Source organism: Martes martes (assembly GCF_963455335.1).
Source record: "Martes martes genome assembly, chromosome: 9".
In the NCBI taxonomy this organism is placed as follows: Eukaryota; Metazoa; Chordata; class Mammalia; order Carnivora; family Mustelidae; genus Martes; species Martes martes.
The window spans coordinates 81,749,780-81,771,911 of NC_137896.1; the positions used below are offsets into that span (position 1 = coordinate 81,749,780).

Below are 22,132 nucleotides of genomic sequence, written 5' to 3' on the forward strand. Positions count from 1 at the left end.
ATTCAGATGTCCCCTCAACTCAATATTGGTTTCAACAAAGCAGGGAACTGTTGTACCTGGCTGTTACGGCTCTTCAACCTCCTTTAACCTAGCTTATCCACCCCCAACCCTTTTGTTTGTTTTCAGTTTTAGCAGTAGCATATTAAAAAGATCAGCCCAGATGTCCTGCAGAATGTCCCAACCTCAGGATTTATCTGTTGGCTTCCTCAAGTAGTATTTAATGTTTCTCATTTCCCCTTACTTCCTGTAAGCTAGAAATTATATCCACAAGTTTAATGAGCTTGGGTGAAACATTGTGGCTGGACTACAGCACAGGTGTTGTACTGTGTCAGAAGTTGCATAATAACCTGGTTGACTCCATCGTTAGTGATGCTAAGATGGACCACTGGTTGAGAGGCTGGCCTTTTTCATTATGCAGACACTTCCAGTCTTTCACTTTACTCTCTGGTTTTTCTTCATCAAACATCCACCTAGTAATTTTGCCACCATTTAAATGCAATGAAAATTGTAGATTTTAAGTAGAAAATACTGGATTGCTCTTCCGTTCTTCTGAGAAACCGTAGAACTGAGTATTGGTTGATCTGATGGTTTTGGTGTGCTTAAAGCCCACCCCTTTTTGAAGAACTTTGGTCCTAAAATTCTGATGTTTGATTTTTCCATCATTCTAATAAATCATTTCATTGCAGCCTGAATTCGAAAGTGATAACAGAAAAGTCTAGGTATGAAGTAAAGACCCGTATCTATCTTTCCCTTCTCGCCTCATCTCCTGATGTCCCATTCCCCATCCCAACAACAAAGAAAATAATTAGGTGGAAGAAATAACTTGTACTGGGGCACCTGGGTGGCTCAGTGAGTTAAAGCCTCTGCCTTTGGCTCAGGTCATGATCCCAGGGTCCTGGGATCGAGCCCCACATCGGGCTCTCTGCTCAGCAGGGAGCCTGCTTCCTCCTCTCTGCCTGCTTCTCTGTGATCTCTGTCTGTCAAATAAATAAATAAAATCTTTAAAAAAAAAAAAGAAATAACTTGTACCACACCTAATATAGTACCAGCTATTTTACCATAAAAGAGTATTGAGCTTTTTAGAATGAACAGTTTTAAATGAACTTTAGTCTAAAATTAGTATCTGTATGACCGCAACTATTCTTTGAATATTTTTAACATTCTGGAAAAAATCAAGGTTGGCTTACAGTCATGTGCTCAATTTGAGCCACATTTGAGGCTCTCTTGACATTTCTGCAGCTCACCATCTGGGAAGCCCTGGATGAAAAGGAGTTCTTCCTATCTGTGTTAGGCACTAACATGCTCACCTTTAATACCAGGGGCAGTGAGTGAAATGTACTTTGTCTCTGGAACCTCTAGGATTTCAAGATTTCCCCTCTCCCCAAGCACTTCCTGCCCACGTCCATTCTCAGCATCTGCAACCAGCTCCCGCGCTGCTCCTGTTGGACCTGCTGTCTGTGTCCCAGCAGGGTCAAGCCTAGGTGTTTCTGAGCCAAGGGCTTTCTCCTGGAATTCCCCATTGGAGATTGAGAGAGCCTGAGGTTAAAATGACTTACAGGGTCTTGTGCCAGATATACTTTGTTTTATATTGAAGTAATTTCACGGGGGTCAGAGGGAAATCCGGTTGGGTGAAGTTTTATCAGGGCTCCAGCATTCTGTTTCTGCTTAGAACATTTTAAAAGCGGGCCTGAGTAGATGCTTCGAGCCTTCAGCAAATCTGTGACCTGCCCATGGGTACATGGGAATGTCTGTATGTCCATGCCCAGCTATAACAAGCACACATAACATGGGCATGCAGCTCTGTAAGGGATTTGGCCTCTGGCACTGGAAGCACACGCACGTGTGCATGCACACACACACATGTTACAAGGTTCAGGACCTGGCAGAGAAGCCCCACAGATCGCTGTCTACCCTGAGAAAGGATTTTCCCCCATTTCTCCTACAGCAAAGTCACATTAACAAGTTTTTTTCATTTGTCAATAGGAAACCAAAAAGAGAAGAGCACCTGAGTGAAGAAGCCATCAAGGTGATCGCGAGCCTTCCGGACTTAACATTCATGCATGCCAAGGTGTTGATGTTCCCAGCCACGTTAACACCTTCCACAAGGTCCCAAGAGAAAGCAGACTGATAACTGATGCGAATTGGACAATTTCAATTGCTTTTCCTTCCCTCCCACCCATCCCTCCCTCCCATCAAAAGCATACCTGCTCTAATTAAAAAAAAAAAAAAAAGTTCAGCTGATTTGTTGGTAAGCCGCACTAGAAAGGTATACATAGTAATGTATATTTATTTACATACTGAAGTCCTAAATTTATATTAGAAAAAAATGTAAATAATTGGGGGTGAACATTTTTGAAGATTTATTCTTTTTGTGTTGCTGGGGTGTATACATTTATGTCTTTGTGAAATACACTGGTGGTGTCCTTCTTACAAAACTTTTGAAATAAAAAAAAGAAAATTAAAAATTCAAATCTCCACTGTCTGTGAAATCCCCTTCAGTCTTTCCAGATTGCATTGAATGTTCTATTAATTTTTCATATCACATGTTGAATTACTTTTGCTATCATAAATAAGCTCCAAAGTCCCCGTTTTTTTTGTTTGTTTTTTTTTTCAATTTCATGTGTGGTGGGTTTGTTTCAGATCCGGCTTTTGTTAACATTTTTGCCTCTTTTTTTAATCTTTCCAATCTGGCATATTGCTGTTTGACCTTTTGCAAGGTACTTTATCGATTGCTCTTTTGTCACAGGGTGTGGATCATTGTCAGAACTTGATTGGAGGGGTTTAAAGAGATTGTGTCTGTTTTCGATCAGTTTGGTTTGGAGAAGGACCAAATTACATGTCTTACAATGAAATTTACTTGTTAATGATTTTTTGTTTTATCGTACCACTATTTTTTGAGGATTTTGCACAGTGTAAAATGACATAATCATAGATTGCTATGGTTTAGGCTGTATATACAGTAAAAACTATGGGTTTTAAATGTTTGGGGAAATTCCTATGGAAAAAAGAAAGACATGTAGAAGAACCTCTGACAGGGTTAATGTGCATGCCCAAGGTCTTTTGAGATTTCAGTGTGTAAATTTCCTTTTAGCTTACACAAAAATAAAATAATTTAAAAGAAATTTAGCCTGGCCTTTTTGTACTTTGGTATCTGAGGGAAAATATGATGAGTTTGGATGTGAAGGTTTATTCTATCTTAATGTATTTCAATCCAGTGGAAATCATTTGGTAGGTCGGGCTTCCACTTTTTTGAAAGCAGACAGGTTTAGGCTGAGGCCCCATAGGAACTGGATCAGTACTAAGGCAGAGCCGTTTTTATGTAGAACATGAAATCATAAAAGAAATTCCCATGATTCACTATAATATATCTTCATCAGAACTGGCAAGGTTAAATAAGCATTTCTAGGGAATTTTTTCTTTTCCAGTAAACACATGCATGATATTAAGGTGAGCAGGAAATTTCTCCAAGGTAATTTTTAAATATTGTTAGTAGCTATTACATCAGCAGAGTCACATGACATATTTCATTAGGAATAGGCAGTCGGCCCGACAGTAGTCCACCTTCTGCCAGGGGAACCTGTGCTGCTCCCTCACTGACAGATTCCTGCACTGCAGGTTATCACAAGCGCTGTGGGAACCTCTGGTGAGTGTACTAGGAGTCTGGCCTGGAGCAACGGTGCCTGTCTGGTCCATTCCCACCACTTACCTAACGTTTTCGTTGTCATCGTCATTGTCATTTCAGAGTCTCTTTCAGAATAGTCTCAAGTCCTCAGTGTCCAGTGACCCTTCTGAATGGAAGGATAAAAGTATTCCTTAGCAGAATTTTACACATTTCAGTAATTGAAGCTGAAAGTGCTGCTTCTCAGTACAACTGCACTATAATGGTGGCCTTTACCAACGTAAGTCCAGAGCCCATTTATTAGTTGCGTTACTATGAGAAAGTTAATCAACTTCTCAGAGCCTTAATTTGAAAATGGGAATGATCCTGCCTTTCTGTAGGGTTGATGTATTAAATAATAAATGTAAAACACTTGTCACGTGAGGAAAGAGTCAATAAATGGTAGCCAGAATGTAGAGTCAGCAAAATCTGTGATGGCCCCCGGAGTCCCAGTAGATTCAAGAAGCAATCCCCGGAGAAAGGATCCCGTAAAGTAACAAGTAATTGCAGTATTATTTAGAGGAGGTCAAGTGGGTCTTCCTCCTGAACGTGACCCTGCTTTAATGATACACAGAATGGATATTTCATCTTAGAGTCACATTCAGATAAGCGAGATTGCCCTTTTGTTTGTCCTATTGGCCTTTGACGTTTTAACCACAACAGGCACATCAGTACTGAATCATCACAGGTTAAAGTCAGGACTCACCTTGAGGACCGGAAGTGCTCGCCCCAAACCAGGGCTCAGGCTGCACCAAAAAGCGGTAGCAGTGGCTGCTGAGGGAGGAGCCTCTCGGCTAACCGAGCCCATTGGCAGCACACAGCTGCTGGCCATTGGTCCTTTCTCAAAGTCAACCAGGTGGACACTGCAGAGTCGGGGAGAAGGCTCTGAAGAGGCAGAGACCCTAAAAGCCAATCACACACAGTGGAGACTGCTTTAACAATCAGTTTTGTGTCCTCGACACCTTAAAGGCAGCTCAACTCACAGCCAAATCCAAGTAGCCGTACCTAAGTCCCCATTTATTCCAAGCCAGACTGGGAAGTAAAGGAGAAATGTCCCTAAATTGAGTCATGTGTCACTACTATTTTTGTGAGTCATTCTTTTATATAGAAACTTGTTCCTCCCTCTACATGATAATCATGTTCTTTATTTAGAACTTGCCACTTTTCGTTCCCTCATGTTTCTTGAATCAGTTAGGATTAGGTTTGGCTGTGAGTAACAAAAACCCAAAATACTGCATTCCATGTAATAAGACTCATACTTCTGTCACATCTGAACTTCTGAGATTGGAATGTGCCCTACAATCAGAGGGGCATCCCATTTCACTGGCAGTGGTTTTCCTGTTAGTGATGTACAAATTAATGCTGTCTTAGAGCTGATGGCCAGAGTTGCTGAACTGTGGTAATGGTGGCTTAAACCATAGAAGTTCATTTCTCTCACAGTCTAGCGCTGGCAAGGGGGCTTCAGAAGATCATCAGTGACTGAAGCTCTTGACTATCCTGTTGTTACACCATGACCCACAACCCACATATGGTGTCTGCTTCATGGTCCAAGGTGGCTGCTGAAAGATCAGCCACTGTGCCTATGTTCCAGCCATCAGTGAAGGAAGAGCAAAGAAGAGTATTCTCTAACACTTTCTATGGGGCGCCTGGGTGGCTCAGTTGTTGGGCATCTGCCTTCAGCTCAGGTCGTGATCCCAGGATCCTGGGATCGAGCCCCACATCGGGCTCCCTGCTCGGCAGGAAGCCTGCTTCTCCCTCTCCCATTCCCCCTGCTTGTGTTCCCTCTCTTATTGTGTCTCTCTCTGTCAAGTAAATAAAATCTAAAAAAAAAAAAAAAATTTCCATAAGGTATACAAAATATTTCTAATTATTACTTCATGGCCAGAACTTCGTTGCAGCGCCCTATCTGGTTACAAAAGAGACAGGGAAGTTCCTGTGTTCCAGGCAGCCATCTAAACAGGGCGCTCATGGCAAAAAGGGGAGGATACTGTAGGACCACTGCAAAGCTGGGCCTCATTTTTCACTTCACATTTCATACACACACTATTTCACTGAGCTCAAGTCATACCTAGAGAAATGAATTCCAGAATCGTCTCAGAGCTGGATCTGTTGGCTCTCTGGTGTTTTCTTGTCAGAGGGGAAGGAATCTATAGGGGGCAACACAGGTTTCCCCTTAGCATGAGGAACTCATGCTAAGACAAATCGCTGGTGGTGGTAAGGAGCAGCTTGGGGAGGTAGAAGGGACCCCGGATTAGGCTGGGAGTTGTGTCCTCTAAATACAGATCTCCACTAATCAGCTGGAAGATGCCGAGTAAATCTCTTTTCTAAGTCTCTGGTACTTCAGCATCTACAGAATTGAAAACTAAGGTAGGAAGAAATCTTAGAGAATCACAGAATTCTAGGGTTGGAAGATGAGCCAGTTGGGCACCTGGAAACCACCCCTGGGGAGCCCTGCAGTGCCTGCCCCACAGTGACCAGGGCGGGGGAGGGGGGGGCGCGGGCTACTAACTCTCTGGGACTCTCTGATGGGGGACAGGCGTGCAGCAGATTCCAAATCTGAAAAAGCCAAGGCATTCCCGTCTGCAAGCTGTAGCGATGGGAAGTCTACACAGAAAACAGACTTGCACAGCCTTATGCATCTATAACCAAAGAGGCATGACCTGAACCCGGTTTTCCTGACTCTCCTGCATCTCCCCTCTGTAGGGGTGGCCAGGGCCTGCCCGTGAACACTCATAGGGACCTCGAATGAGCTCCGAATCTCACAAGACAGCTGCCAGCACCTACCGCCAGCACCTACCAGTAGAGCAGACACCTAGGGTCCCCACAGCCTCCTGCAGTTGTATCCTGGTTGAGTCCTGACAGGTAAGTCAGCCTGACTCCACAGCCTTCCATGTCAGTTAGCCACTGTTGTAGTTGGTCCTTTGGGCCTGGCCTATCAAGGAGAAGAGCATTTCCAATCACTTGGCACAATATGTGTGAGGTCCTGAGATCTTCATCCTCTCTGCCCCTGCCTGGGCTCCTGGAGACTGATCCTGGCTAGTGCCTCTTCAGGGAACGCCCTTCCTCACCAGCCAGCCAGCACCCCTCCCTCTGGGAGCCTTTCTGGACGTCTCCCACCCCGGATCCCACCTCACCCCACACAGCCACTCTCCGGTCTCCCAGAGTGCTCAGCAAGCCTCTCTGATAATGTAACACTTGTAATAAACCCAGTATACACTGATTACGAGCATTCCTGAGTGCCAGACACTGGGGCTTCACACACATTCTCTCCCTGAATCCTCCCACGACCCCTAACAGGCACCTGACCTTTACCTAGCTCCAGTTTACTGGTGAGGAAACCAAGACTAGGAACAGGATGTCACATCCCCAAGGTCACTCAGCCAGGAAGAGGAAGTCTAGAACCCAAGTCTGTCTGATCCCAAAGGCTGAACGCTTCCCCACAGGGTATCAGCCTCTTGGCATGATGAGGGTCCCTAGAGCACCCGTCACCTTGCTTTATGATGACCGATTTGCTCTTCTTTCTCCTCTAAGCTGTGAGGTCCTTGAGGGCAGGATCAGTGTCTGGCCCAGATTTGTCCCCCTGGCCCCTGGCACAGTGCCAGACACGTAGGCGAACTCTCACCTGGTTTGCTTCCTAAACCAGTTTATGCATAAGCCTCCCAGTGAAATGGATGGGGATCCTTCTAGAATCTGTGTTTCGCCTTTGCCTGCAAATATTCTAAACCCCACCTCAAGCCCCATCTGAATTTTTTCCAAAACATACCCTATTCTATTGATCACTGACTCAACCCTTCAAGCTCTGAAGCAACCCCCAAACACCACCCCAACCCTGTGGGGCTCCATTTTGCCAAAAGCTATTTGTTTGGGTTTGGTTTTGCCTCAATCCCTGCCTTGGGCAAGCAGCAAGTAGGGGCTGAACATACAGGGATCTGGGCCACTCCTGGGGCACAACTCTGCAGCCTACATACACCCCCAGCGGCCCCTGGCTGAGAAGTACATGGCTCTCTAAGAGACTCCCAAACCTAGAATGATCCTGACCATTTCCCAGAGGGTTCCCTAAGCAGATGGTTATCTGGGATAGTAAAGATGCCTCAGTCTCGAGCAAGGCCCGACGTGACTCAGAGGGGCTCACATGACCATGCCATTGGGTCCTCAGACAAAGCTGGACAGCCCTGAAAGCGGATGTTACGCTGACTGTCATTACCTTCCAGGGACACAACGAGGATGCCTGAAGGCATGCTCCAAGATGAAAACTGCCTCTCGGGCCTTGGCTTTCCCACTTACTCAACCCCTTTTCTTCTGTTCTCCAAAGCAGGGCTTCCATTCCAGAGCTGGCAGTGGCGCAGGCCTGCCCGGTGGGGAACACTGCTTCTGACTGTATGGTTCTGGGCCCAGGCTCCCATCACGGCCGCAGGACCCCAAATCCAGCAGGACTGCCGCCAGAGCAAGCTACCCCAAGGGCTCGCCTTCCGTTAGGAAGTCAAGCCTCCATGGAATGCAGACATTTTACTGAAATCAGTATTTTTTTCTCTGTCAGAGAAGTGTGGCCCAATGACCATCCAACTCCCCCCTTCAGGCTCTGCTCAGGGAAGCATCTGTTTGAGGAGCTTACAATTTGTTTCACTTATTTTTGCTGAGTTGCCGTGGGAGCCTGAACTTTGATCTGGGTGGGAGTCACTAATTCATTGGCTCAAGAGAACGACACAGAACAGTGTTCCACCTCTTGTCAGAAGAAAACAGCCCTCCCTGGCTCAGAGAAGAGCCCAGAACTCTCTCCCAAGCCACCTCCTACCTGTGGCAGGCCCTCCTGGACTCCAATCCCTGTTCCTGGGCCTGGCGTGTCACCTTCCCCGGTGGCCCGTGCCCGCAGTGCAGCCACAGCTCAGACCCAGAGAACAGGGAGGCGTTGTTTCCCTGCAGCTACTATCTTGTAACTCCCTCTTAATTTACAGTCTGTTTGCTGTTTCAGATGTTTGGAAAGAAAACTCCTTACTCAGCAGCTCTGCAAAGCTTCATTTGCAGTGAAATCTGGACTCTTCTTTCCACCCCAGATTTTTTTTTCTTTTTTTTTTTCTTTTTGGTTTTGTGGCTAGAACCTAACATCTGTGAGGCAGGCAGGACCTCATGGGCCCTGTGTCACCAAACACCTATTGAAAGGATGCATTCAAGGGTGGCAAATCTGGGCAGAGCCCACCGGTGACAACTGGTGTTTATCTAATATCGGCTTCAGCCGACTAGGACATGGGCTGTCATCCCATGTCCCTCCCCCGACACCACCATCATCAAAATACAAAGATATTCTCATCGAACTACAATACTATTATCACACCTACAAAATAAACAATAATATCTGAATACCATTTGAAAACCAGTCCATTTCAATTCCCCAAAGCATCCCTAAAATGTCTGTCATAGCTTCCCTGTTAAAACCAGGGTCTGCTCAATGTGGACGCATCCCATTTGACTCTCTATTCCTTTTAATCTAGAACAGTTCTCCCATCCTTATTTTTTATTACATTGTTGTCATTTTTAAGAGACCAGGACAGCTGTGTTGCAGAATGTCCCACATTCTGGATGTACCTGGTTCCTCCTGGTGTCACGTAGCTTGTTCATTTCTCTCTCCCCCATACATCCTCTAACAGCGTCTGAGTCCCTTCAGCCTGTTTAAACAACAGTACCATAGATAGGGTGGTTTGTAACGTCAGGAATTATTTCTCACAGTTCTGAAGGCTGAGAAGTCCAAGGTCAAGACACCAGCTTGGCTAGGTTCTGGTGAGAGCCCGTGTCCTGGTTCATAGACAGCTGTCTTTTACCTCATCCTCACATGGCAAAAGGGGTGAGGGAGCTCTCTGGGGTGTCATAGAGAAGCACTAATCTTATCCCAAAGGCCTAATCACCTCCCAAAGATCCCACCTCCAAATACCATCACACTGTGGCTTAGGATTTCAACACAGGAGTTTTGAGAGGTCACAAACCACAAACATTCAGTCTATAGCAAACAGTATAGCCTTTCCTAAGGTCAGCATCTTGAAATATCACTGACTCCATCCAACTTTCAGCAGAAATCTTTGGGCTCTGAGAAGTATAGGTACAATAGGGAAGGGAAAGGCTCTAGAAGAAATGTGCTCTCAGCATGGCAGAGAGGCCTGAGCACATAGCCAGGAAGGACCTATGTGCCCCAGGAAGGTTCTAGCAAAGGGCAGGGACCATCCAGCCGCCTGGCTATTCAGAAACCCCCAGCTGTGGGAACTGGCCTTTGGGTCCTCAGTCATGCTGGGCTGTCCAACCCAACCAGGATTGGCCACCTGGTAGATGGCCTTCCTTCTTCCTAGGGACCTCCCCAGACCTCCGCATGGCTCCAGGTCTTTTCCTTTAGGCCTCAGCCCAAAGAAGCTTTCCTGAGCACTAGCTAAAATAGTGTCCCATGACCCTGTCTAGCCACTAGGGGCCATATTTTTCTTCTCAGTACACATTACCATCCGACATATAGTTACTGTTTATTTGGTTATCTGTCTCTCCTGCCAAGACTGTAAACTTCATTAGGACAGGGAACTTTGCTGCCTTGTGCACTGCTCTATCTCCAGTGCCTCGAACAGGTCTTCGTGTGTAAGGAAGGTACCTAATAAATCTCGAATGAATGAATTGGGCCCCACAGCATACAGCCCAATTCCAAGCCCACAACTGACCTCAAGCAAATAGATATTGAGGTTATTGTCTTTCCAGAAACTCGTATGAAAATTCTGAAACTACACTTAATATTAAGTGGATCAAAAAATCACACCAATTGTGAACAATAAAATCTCCCCTGCAAGCTGTCTGATCTCTCCAGCCCCGTGTCCTTCCTCCCTGCTGCCAGAGTTTGGGCAACTCCTGAATCACTCAACTCAGGGTGAGCTCAGGGCCTGTTGGTCATAAATATCATTTAGTCCCACTCAGCGAATAAATGCCGATGAATTATGGCATTGGGTTTAGAGGATGATTCCTTTTTTTTTTTTTTTTTTTTTGAGTCTTCTTCTCTTTCTTCTCCTTCTTTTTTTTCTTCTTCACCCTCAAACATTGAGCAGGTGCTGTTAACTCCTAGCCAAGGGTCATGGCCTGGAGTAGGTAGGTACTCAGTGAGCCAGGGGGCCTGTGGAGAGGAATTGGGGGGGGCATGGGAGCCAGTGTAGAAGCCAAGCAGCCACCCACTGATGAGTAAAGGAAAAGAGGCAGCTTTTGTTTTGTTGGAGTGAAACCTACAAACAACACATGCAGGGTGTCTCATCCAAAGAGGGGCTACTGAGGATGCCTGGGTGGCTCAGTCAGTTAAACATCTGCTTTCAGCTCAGGTCATGATCCCGGGGTCCGGGGATTGAGCCCCGCATCGGCCTCCCTACTTGGCAGAGAGCCTGGTTCTCCCTCTCCTTCTTCTGCTCCCCCTGCTATTTATTTACTAAATAAATAAAACCTTTTAAAAAATAAATAAAGAGGGGCTTCTCACCCTGGCCCTCAAGGGGTCCAGGAATCCTCTGAAACCCTGTGCAACATACTGTGAATATTTGCCTCTGAGTGCCTTTCTGGGGAGACGGTCCAGAGCTTTCATCAGTTTCCCAGCAAACTTTGTGACACGGTTCCAACCTCTACTCCCACTAAAGAGGTGGGAATAAAAGTAAGAAAACACAGAGAGGGCATCTGGCAGCTTGCTGGATGGTGAATCAACGAAGCTGCATCAAACTCCTGCCTTGTGCCCCTCCCACCCAGGAGCGTAAGCTAATGGGGAGAAGAGGCCTGAAATGAGGAGTGGGATTGGGGTGCTGGGGCTCCTTCCCTGCAAGGGCTACCATGCACACAGCTCTATGGCAGTGGGCGCCCACCTAGCCCGCAGTAAGGGCCAGGCTTGGCTCAAAGTGCCCTCCGTGCATTTGCTCACTTATTCTCCCAGCAGTCCTGGGAACTGCTTCTTGGGAATTCCTCACCTTACAGACCATAAAACTGAGGCCCAGAAAGCTCAAGTAACTTGCCCAAAGCACCCAGCAGACTGGATTGAATCCTGGAGTTTAGAGAGCAGGTGCCATTGCTCCAGCTCTGATCTCTTGGGAGCCTCCCCACCACCCCCCTGAAGTATCTCCGATGATGATCTCCATTCCACAGGTAGTGACACTAAGGTTGGGTAACTTGCCAGACGTCACCCTGGGCTTTCCAGATCTCCTGCTGGGAGGGCTGAGAGCCAAAAAGAAAGTCAGAGGAATTCTGAGGGGCAAGAGGTCACGCTGGGCAGGGGTGACCAGGGGAAGATTGGGCACGAAGCAATGGACACTGGAAGGTCGTCCAGCTTGGCTGTAGGGGGCCTCTAGGACAGCTCCCGGGGACCACCAAGCAGGGCTCCTCGTCCTGGTCCCATCACTTTGCCTCCTTCCAGAGACCCCAGCTGGGAAGAGATGGCTTATGAGGTGGGGCCCTGGCGTCAAGGTTAAGATCCTCTCTCACTCTCTCTTCTGCACATAAGTCACAGGGTCTTCCGAGGAGTGCCTTCCATGGGGAGAGAGAGATGCACAAGCCTCCCCAGTCCGCTCGCATCCCACCTCAACCCTCCTCCTCAGGCTGCTGTCCCACTTTTGCTGACCAGGTACCTATTTACAGTTCTGCAGGAGAGACCTGGCAGAAGACAGCGGGGCCTCCAGCAGACCTTTCTCAAATGTTCTCTGGGGTTTGCTAAGGATTCCCTTGCTTTAGATGTTTGGACAAAAGTCACAGTGAGACCTCAAGTCTCGAAGCTTGGGAGATGCCAGCCAAGTCCCACTGCATTCAAGACCCCTCACATTCCTGCCCTTCCTGCTGGTATTTAACCTTTATCTAGATTTTGTGAAACAAATATACAAACAAAATAGTACACATATTTATACATTCTATATTTTTTTATATCTTTAAGCTACTTGCCAGGGCCTTTTTGCCACTTGCAACCAGACTGTGTTCTATAATTCTCTGAGCCATCTGGACATTTTGTAAGAGCTTCCCTTCTTGCAGATGGGGGTAGGGGTGGGCTGGGGAGCACATGAAGGCCTCTGGGTTAATCTATTGGAAGCTGCTGCCAAGCTTATAAATTAAGAAGTAGTGTCTTTAAAACTCATTCAGTAAATCTATAGAAAAATGGATTTAAGTTGAAAATAATGTCATTTCCACCCAGTCTCAGGAGCAGGTGCAAAGCCTCAAAGCTAAAGGCTCCTAGACACTGTGTCCAAGAGCTCCCAGCCTGGTGGCAGCTGCCTGCAGCCCTCATGGGGGCTTGGGCCCTTAGGGCCTTCCTGTGGCACTGGGGCAGGGCCAAGCCAGGCTTCAGCCTCAGCGGGAGGTACAGCCAGGAGCTGTCTCCTGTCCAGCTGGATTTTCCAGTCAAGCCTGCACGTTCCTTCCTGTTCCTTCCCTCATCCCCGGGCAAACACGTGACTGTAAACCGGGCACCCAGATAGTGAGGGGATTCCCACAGGGACCTCCCCTTTTGGAGGCCAGGATGCCTGCCTTCTGCCTCATCCTACTTCCCTCCCCCACTGCATGGCTCCCCACCTAGCCTCACCTCTGTTCTCTGCCCTCCTTTGGACCCGAGCCCACCCTCACCCACTTACACGGTCCAGGTGGGCAATCAGAGCCCTGGACAGCTGGAGGGGACCTCAGAGACCACGTCCCTCCAACTCAGTTGCTTTACACAGGAGAAACTGAGGCCAGGGAGATGAAGGGAGCTGTAGAAGGCCACATAGCTGTGAGGGACCACCCCGGAGATAGGATCCAGGTGGCTAGACCCGTGGTCTGGGGCTGGAGGGTGCTTGAAGCCTCGGTCTGGTCCTGTGGGCCAGAGGGCGAGCCCCGCGCTCCAGCCACAGGCAGCAGAGGAGGCGAAAAGCTCAGGAGGGACGGTCAGCAGGGTAGCCTCAGCCGCTGGCCCCTGAGCGCACCTCGATCCCGCCACGCTGGGCTCCGGCTTGCCCGCCCCCACTGCTCCCCTCGGTGGGCCCCAACCCACCACCCCCTCCCCGGCCGCTGCCGCCGCCCACTAGCGCACTCCCGCCCGCCCGGGGCCCGAGCCCGAGCCCGTCCCGCCGCCCGGGGGCGCCGCTGCCTGCCTCCCCCACCCCGCTCCGGCCCCGTGAGCCGCCCTCGTCCCCCCTTGCCAGACCCCGGACCGTGGGACGTGCCGCCGGGACCACAAAACACCCTCCACCCCCACCCCCAACAGCAGCCGAGTCTCCGGCGCGGCAGCCGCGCTCCGCAGGGCCGCAGGACACCGTCAGGTCCGCGGAAGTTTGCAAAGCGCGACTCCGGAGCACGGACCCCTCCGCGCCCCTCTGTCTGTGGAAGGACGCCGGTCCTGTCTTTGTTCCCTCCGTTAGCGGGCTGTTCGGTGCACCCATTCACCTCTGCGGCTTGAGTGACTCCGGGAGAGGTGTTCCTCCGGGCAGCCCTGGCTTCTTTAATGAAACTCGTCTTTCCTGGATGATGACCAGGAGGGACTTGGAAATTGACCCAAATTTCCTCAAAGAATGGATCCACTTAGCATTTCCCTAGTTTAAACCCCAAATTGTTCACAGGAGAGCTGGAAGAGCACTCTGATTCTTGTTTTCCAGGCCTCTGAGGAGCTCGAAACACCCGGCGTGACTGTCTATCCAGCCTTTGCTGGGGGCCGTGGGCCGCTGCTTTATGGAGGTCATTCATAGGCTGGATGAAACTCTCCCCAAGAAGAGTTTTGAATACATTTAAAGATACTGATCTAAAAGCTCACTAAAGGTCATTCCTATTCCACAAGAAGAGACTACTTCACTAACCTAGAACAATGTGGAAGGATGAAAAAGATAGCTTTTTCCCAGAATCATCTTCAATATTTTTATATAAATGTTTTCAATAAAAATTTAAACATGCATAACTCTAAGGTGTCCCATTCTCCGAGACCCAAATCTTGACTATTAACCTAGTGACAGAGAAGGGTAACCTAGTAGCTGTGATTTAGAGGGAAGGTCTCCAACTGGAGACACCTTACATTTTACAACCAATTTACAACCAGCAACCTTTGAGCCACACTGCCCTTCATCCAAGAAATAATTCTGATGATGGAATCCAGACCAGAGAGGGGTAGATTTGAGCAGGGGTTGGCCACGGCCTTCAGTCCCATCTCCCAGGTGACCCTCCCACTTGCTTCTGAGCATCTGAAAGGTCAGAGTGTTGTGGAATAAGAGAAGGCCCTAGAGAACTGGGCCTCTGGCTGGTCGATTGTGCACCGGGCTAGGTGAGGCAAGAGAGGGTTTGAGAGCAGGGGTTTGTTCAGAGACAACTGTGATATGTCAAGAGCCTTGCAAAGAGCCTTTCTCTTTGTCCCAGCGATGATTCCACTTCAGGTGTTTCTCATGGAGATATCAGAGAAGCCTTAAATGGACCACAACAAGGTGGGAGTGGTTTAAATAGGAGGAGCACTACCACATAAAAGAACAATCTACAGCCATCAAACATCCCATTTCAAATCATTCCTAATGATCTGGGAATTGCTCATGATATAAGGTGGAAAAGCAGTGTAAAAAGTATCATCGGACCGGGCACCTGGGTGGCTCAGTGGGTTGAAGCCTCTGCCTTCGGCTCAGGTCATCCCAGGGTCCTAGGATCGAGCCCCGCATCGGGCTCTCTACTCAGCAGGGAGCCTTCTGCCTACCTCTCTGCGTACTTGTGATCTCTATCAAATAAATAAAATCTTTTAAAAAAAAATTATCATTGGAGGGCCTGGCTACCTTAGCCGGTGGAGTGTGTGACTCTTAATCTCAAGGTTGTGGGTTCGAGTCCCACACTGGGTGTAGAGATTACTTGGAAAGAAAATATTTTTTTAAATGGTATTGTATGTTGTTCTGTTTTATCTGAAATACATATTATTTGTCTAAAGATGCATATTATTATGATATACTTATTTATATATAAAGAAAACAAAGGGCTAAAAGGAAATTCACCAAAATAGTAACAAAGGTTTTCTCTGGGTGGTGGGATCACAGGTGATATTTATTTTCTATTTCACTTCTTCTGTGTTTTCCTTTTTCTAGAATGAGAACTTCCTTAGAGTTAGAAAATTTAAGAGACTGCAATGTTCTAAGCATTGCACCAGACTCAAAGATGCATAAGATAACAAAAGCATATTTTCTGCCCTGGGGGAACTCATGGTCCAAGGAGACAGAGGTACCCCCAAAATACCAATTCAAGGCAGGGTAGGATGAATCCTGAAGAAATGAGCATGATAGAGTGGGAGCACAGGGGAGGGAAAGAGAACACCTACTGGAGTTGAAGCTCCCTGGGGCCAGGCACAAAGGAGAAGGTCAGCGTATATGACTTGGAACACAGAGCACGGTGGAGTGAGAATTCAACCCTGCTCCCCAATCCCCTGTGATTTTAGGCAAGCTATGCAGAACTAGTCTAACTTTCCTCATCTGTAAAATGGGATAACAAAAATGTTCCTGTGAATAGTTCATAAGGTCATGGAGATGAAGCACAGTGCCTGGCACAAAGTAAGCTCAATAAAAATTAGATTTACAGTAAAAACTTTAGTCAAGTCTGGGTGGGAAGCACTAGGGCTATGGGGAATGGATGGGAGAGTATGGGATTCTCGGGGGAGGAGGGATGAGGCAGGGGGCTGAGTGCAGGCAGAGGAGTCCAGCTTCTGGTGTAGGAGAGGCTCAGTGCGGGGGGGGAGGGGGGGGACGACTTTGGGGGACTGCCTCCTCCGTCCCAAGGATGAAAAGGAGGGTGGGGACTCAAGCTGGACTCTGAGCCTTCAGCTTGGCTTTGACCCGCAAATGTAGGGAAAGGGCATGGAGGGGCATGCACGGAACACCCCTGGCTTATACTCAGAATCCACAGCGTGCTACATACTGCTTTTCTGGTCTTTTCAGTGATCCTGAGCATCAGCATTACAACTTCCATTTTACAGATGAACACACTGAGGCTCAGGGTTGCCTACCAGCACAAGGGAGACTAGGATCCACATGTGGCTTCCCCCTTCCTCTGGGAGCAATAGCACCTGGAAGACCCACTTTGCAAGGCCTCAGCCACACCACCTAGCATGGCACCAAGCCAGGCTGGGGCTTTCCAGGGAACTTCCTGAGTACCTCACCAGAAAGACCCTTTCACCCCCATCCTGTCCACCGGGTGGGACCTGCACAGCCCACGCCAGGGCAGTCCTGTGGGTTTTAACAGAATTTAACAGAATTCAAGTAAGTTTGCTTTGACAACGTATTCAACCCCTTGAGAGGACCAGACCGTAGTGGAGGTAGCCCTCCCATTACCTATGGGACCCCTCCCACCCTCGAGGCAGCGCTCGGAGCCAGGGGATGGTTCTCTCCAGGATGGCCTGATTCCTTGGGCCTGCACTCCTCTCTCATGCTGACAACTGAAAGGAGATCAAATGCCTCAGAGAAGACTTTGATTCGAAAACTTGAGGCCCCAGAGAGGGCAAGACTGCTGTGCATCTGAAGGGGAGGATGCAACAGAGAAGCAAATATGTTCCACAGAAACCCAACCTTTTACTACGCCACCCACCCCCCCACCCCTGGCTTAGAGCTCAGCCTGTCTTCGGGGAAAGCCTTGTTGCCTGAGCGAGCATTTTTAATTTTTTCCAATCCACCTGGCAGAGAGCCTGACCACAGCATCTGCCTCACCCTTTCTCCTGAAACTGGCCTCCTTGATGGGATTTATAGAATTTAGGAGGGGGTGCTGTGTTGTTTTCCAGTTCTGCTGCCCATTTTTCACAAGAGAAAACTGGGTGTCAAAGAAAGGAGAATAGATTCTGCAATAAAACCTTTGGAGCCAGACAGGGAGAAATCTAATTTATAACAAGGGTTCTCAACCATAGCTGCAAATTAGAAGCACGAGGACACTTTAAAACATACTGATAGCCAGGCTCCAGCAAATATTTACTCTGGGATGAGGACTTTTCCCTTCTCTCTCTCTCCCTCCCTTCCTTCCATCCTCCCTCTCTTCATTTCTTTAAAAAGACTTCCAGGTGATTCTCATACAACAGGGGCAAGAACTACTCACGTAAATAAGACAACTGCGTTAAAAAGAAGATGATCCAATAGAAAAATGGACCCAGGATGTGAATGGGTAATTCAGAGAAGAAATAAAAATGGCTAATAGGCACATGAAAAACTGTTGACCCCAATTAATAATTAAAGAAATGCTAAATAAAACAATGATGAGATAGCATTTCATGTATCAAATTATCAACCTTTTTTTTTAATGGAAGAATATTCCTAGGAATGGCAACAGTGTCTTGTGAGTGAGTGTGGTGGGGAGGGGTTTCAAGCACTGTTTAAGAGGGCAGAGGAACTTGGCAATAGGTACACACCTTTTGACTCATCAACTTCACTTCAAGATTCTAGATAAGGACGTCCTGAGATTTTTAACTAAAGTTGTTAATCATAGCAAGAATAAAAAAATCAGAAATTCCTAAATATTTAACATTAGGAAATTAGTTCAATGAATTACAGTGTAGCCACAGAACAGAATGCCACACAGCATATGATATAGTAGGTGAATAACTATGTCCCTGCTTGGGACAATGTTTAGATACATTGAATGCAAAAAGTTTCCAAATAATAATGGTAACAGTTTTGCTTTGTTAGAAAAATAGAGTATGAAACAGTGTATGTGTGTCCCTACTTCCAAAAGAACTTACAAAAATACATGCAAGGTTTCAGCAGTCATCACCTCTAACACAAAAATGAGTATTTTACATTTTTATTTTTGCTTCTCTGTATTTTCTAGCTTTGCCCTACAAAAGACATTCTTGTTTTTGTCAAGAGGAAAAAAATTTAATTTTAAAACTTACTTACCGGAGCAAAATTTGCTAATCTGTTTTCTTCTGGGAGGGGCAGCGTCAATATCTTGGAACCAGGAAATCTCCAGATAATCCCGACTACTCATCTTCCTCTAGAATCTCATCTTTGACCAAGAAGCCAAAAGAGAGGCTCAAACTTGGATTCTTCCTCTCCTTCCAGGCCTTTCCCACATTGTTGAGCTGTGAGAACTGGCTAGGGAGTTGGCACTGGGGAAGAAGAGAATCCAGAGGTCTGAGGAATCCCCATCAGCGTGGAGAAGAACCCAGGGTTTGAAGTCCTGGATCCACCTCTATTTAGCTATGTGACCTTGGGTGAAACCCTTAACCTCTCTAAGCCTCAGTGTGCGCCGCTGCTATCAAGTGGGAATAATAATAGTGCTGACCTCATGGGTGACGATAAGGCTTTACTAGATAATGCACGTAAAGGGTTCAGCACATTGCCTGGCACAAAGCACTCAGTAAATGGCACTTCAGATCATTTCGGATTTGGGAAGGCAGACTCTTTCCTGCCCAAGAGGTGGGAGAGCCACACAGGGAGCCTCTGACAGTGCTGACATTCACTCACTGAGGCCTTTCCAGCCATCTTGGGAAGGAAACTGGAAGAGAAGCCAAATCCCTGACCCACAGACTCCAGAAGGGCCTTCTAGACTCCGGGCTGGACCTATCACCTAGGAGGCTGCTCATGGTGAGGGCTATTAACTGCAGCCCTTTCCCCACATGCCCTATCCCTCCTTCCTGTAATTGCCCCCAGAGCCTGGGTCCCCATCTTGACCCTTCTTCCACAGTACCTCCATCCATCATAGTCTACTTGGGGATGCCTCAGAACCACCCAAGGCCTGTAAACTTATCTTGTTCACCACCCAACGTGGGACTAAGGGATTCAAAAAAACCTTCCCCGCTCATCCTCTCAACCCCCATGACCATCTCCATGCTGCCAAGCCCGTGCTATCAACCCAGAAGAAAGTTCTCACGGAGTTGACCCAGCTCTGCAGTCTAGAGCAAGGGTCGTGGTTCCCCAGTCAGTGCAGCAGCTGGGACCTGTCCCCCAGGCTCAAGGAGTTTTCTCAACAACAGCACAGCCACCCTCTGAAAAAAGTGGGAACAGAGTGACTCTCTGGTCTTCTAGAAGGTTCCATCTGGGAGACAGAGAAGCTATGCCCACTCCCTGACACAGAGGAAGCCACAGTCCCTGGAGGCAGCAACTGGCCCACCCATTCTCCACCCCTATCCAGAGAAGGGTTGCCCAAACAGGGCCTCAGAAACAGTTGGGAGGAGAGAGCCTTTATAGCACCACAGAGAGGACCTGTGAAAGCCTCTTCCCTGAAGACCATGAAAGAGTTGGGGGAACAACTAGGGTTTTCAGTATAAAGGATCTGGTAGGCCAGCCTGACTTCACTTATCCTGAATGAGTGAGGGGATGAATAAATGAATTATTGGAGATTATTTTTTATATTTGTAGAGTTAATTAACATAGAATAAAACATTCATATAAATAAGATGTGGTATATACATATATATATACACACACACACACACACACATACATACCTACCCAGAGGAATATTATTCAGCCATAAAAAAGCACAAGATCTTGCCATTTACAACAACATGGACAGACCTGGAGGGTTTTATGTTAAGTGAAATAAGTCAGATTGAGAAAGACAAGTACCATATGTGGAATCTAAAACCTATAAGTATAGACAACAAACTGATGGTTTCCAGAAGGGAGGTGAGGGATGGGCAAAATGGGGGATGGGGAATGGGAGATGAAGTCTTCCAGGTATGAAATAAATAAGTCATGGGAATGAAAAGGATAGCATAGGGAATACAGTCAATGATATCATAATAGCACTGTATGGTGAAAGAAGGCAGCTACACTTGTGGGGAGCACAGCTTGATAGATGTTGAATCACTATGTTGTTCACCTGGAAATAATGTCCCGGTGTGGGCCAACTATCCTCAAATAAAAACTGTTTTTTAAAAAAATCTGTAAGTGTGCTAACCATTAGAAAATAGTTAAACAAGGGCACCTGGGTGGCTCCATTGGTTAAGTAGCTGACTCTTGATTAGGCTCAGGTCATGACCTCAGGGTCGTGAGATGGAGCCCTGTGACAAGCTCCTCACTCATTGTGGAGTCTGGTTGAGATTCTCTCTCTCGCCCTCTCCCTCTGGAGCTCCCCTGCTCCTGTTCTCTCTCTCTCTCTAAGTAAACAAATAAAATCTTTTTTTAAAAAAGCAAATAGTTAAATAAACCCAGAAGCTTAGTTGAGCACACAAGTGTCAGTCAGGAGTCACATGTTGCATTTGCGGCTCAGCCGCTAAACCAGAACAACAGTTGAATCAGCTACTGAATGGACGAATGAATGACTTTACCAGACCTCTGAGATAAGGCAGGGAAAAGGGGAGGAAGCTCTGGGTGTGTCTTCACACCCTCCGGAGTTAAAACTACTTGCACTTGCTGGTGTGACCTGAAAAGGTGGTGAACATTTGGAGTCACACACCCGCAGATGGGAAGCTCATTTAAAAAGGTGAAATTAACGGGGCGCCTGGGTGGCTCAGTGGGTCAAGCCTCTGCCTTCGGCTCAGGTCATGTGGTCCTGGGATCAAGCACCGCATCGGGCTCTCTGCTCAGTGGGGAGCCTGCTTCCCTCTCTCTCTCTCTGACTGCCTTTATGCCTACTTGTGATCTCTCTCTGTCAAATAAATAAATATAATCTTTAAAAAAAAAAAAGTGAAATTAACAAAGCAGGAGGGGCGGGCAGGTCAGGGGGTTTCCACTGGCCCCACAGGCCACTCTCCTGACCCACTAGTAACCAGCCCAGAGCTCCTGCTGAGTAAGAGAATCCAGTAATACCTGTCTGGGCCGTGGGTCGCTACCCACCCCCCCCACCCTCAGAACTGCCTGACACTCTAAGACACACAGCCCACCCCTCTCCACATAGACACTCTGACCCTGTCCCTGACATTCTGACCCTGTCCTGGACTGTTCTGAGTGTCGGACGCTCAAGCCAGAGTTAGGGTTTGTGTAGACTAGATTCCTCGGAGGTGGAGCTCCTGGATGGGACCAAGTGCCCAAGAATTTCTAGGGAGAACCCAACACAAGCCACTGGGTGACCTATTGCCTCAGAGCCTCTGGCCTTATTGCTCTGTTGTTGACTCAGCTGGGGTGGCTGTGAGGCTCTCCCCAATCTGGATTTTTCCCCGGGGCTCCGGCCTTCTGCTTGGTCCCGATCTCCTGTCTTCCATCCTTGGACTCCCCTAGCAATGGGCTGCTCCAGTCTGAAAGGGGCAGTACCAGGGGCAGTGCCCAGGCCCAGTCAAGCTAGGGCCTCAGCACCAGGCAGCATCTGGAGTGCAAGGCAGACCCAGGAAGCTGGTGTTTTTTTTCTTGGGGAGTGGCCCCTTTTTGTGACTCAGACCCTGGGAATCTGGGAGCCTTGCTAGGCTCTCGCTGAAGCTGGGCTCCCAGGAGCCCCCACCGGGCTCAGAGTGAATGGACTTGGGTTTCTTAGCTCCCCTGGCCCCCTCCCATTTCCCTCAGTGGGTTCCTTTTGTTGTCACTAAATCCCCTCCAATCTCCCTTTCCAAAAGCCGGCAGATCCAAGTGGAATTCAACACCCAAACACTCACACAAAAGC

At 47.8% G+C, this 22,132-nt stretch overlaps 1 protein-coding gene across 5 annotated transcripts in view; it reads left to right on the forward strand.

The window, feature by feature from the left end:
• The window catches only part of AFTPH (aftiphilin), a 66,353-nt gene extending 63,255 nt beyond the window's left edge, over positions 1–3,098 (forward strand). For all 5 annotated transcript variants that reach the window (XR_013967382.1, XR_013967383.1, XM_080813021.1 and 2 more), the window contains one exon: positions 1,984–3,098. Coding sequence is in view for 3 of the 5 variants with exons in the window: in XM_080813021.1 (XP_080669147.1) it covers positions 1,984–2,128 (145 nt within the window). In the remaining 2 variants the exon portion in view is untranslated. The remainder of the gene's footprint in view (positions 1–1,983) is intronic.
• The last annotated feature ends 19,034 nt before the right edge of the window (positions 3,099–22,132 follow it).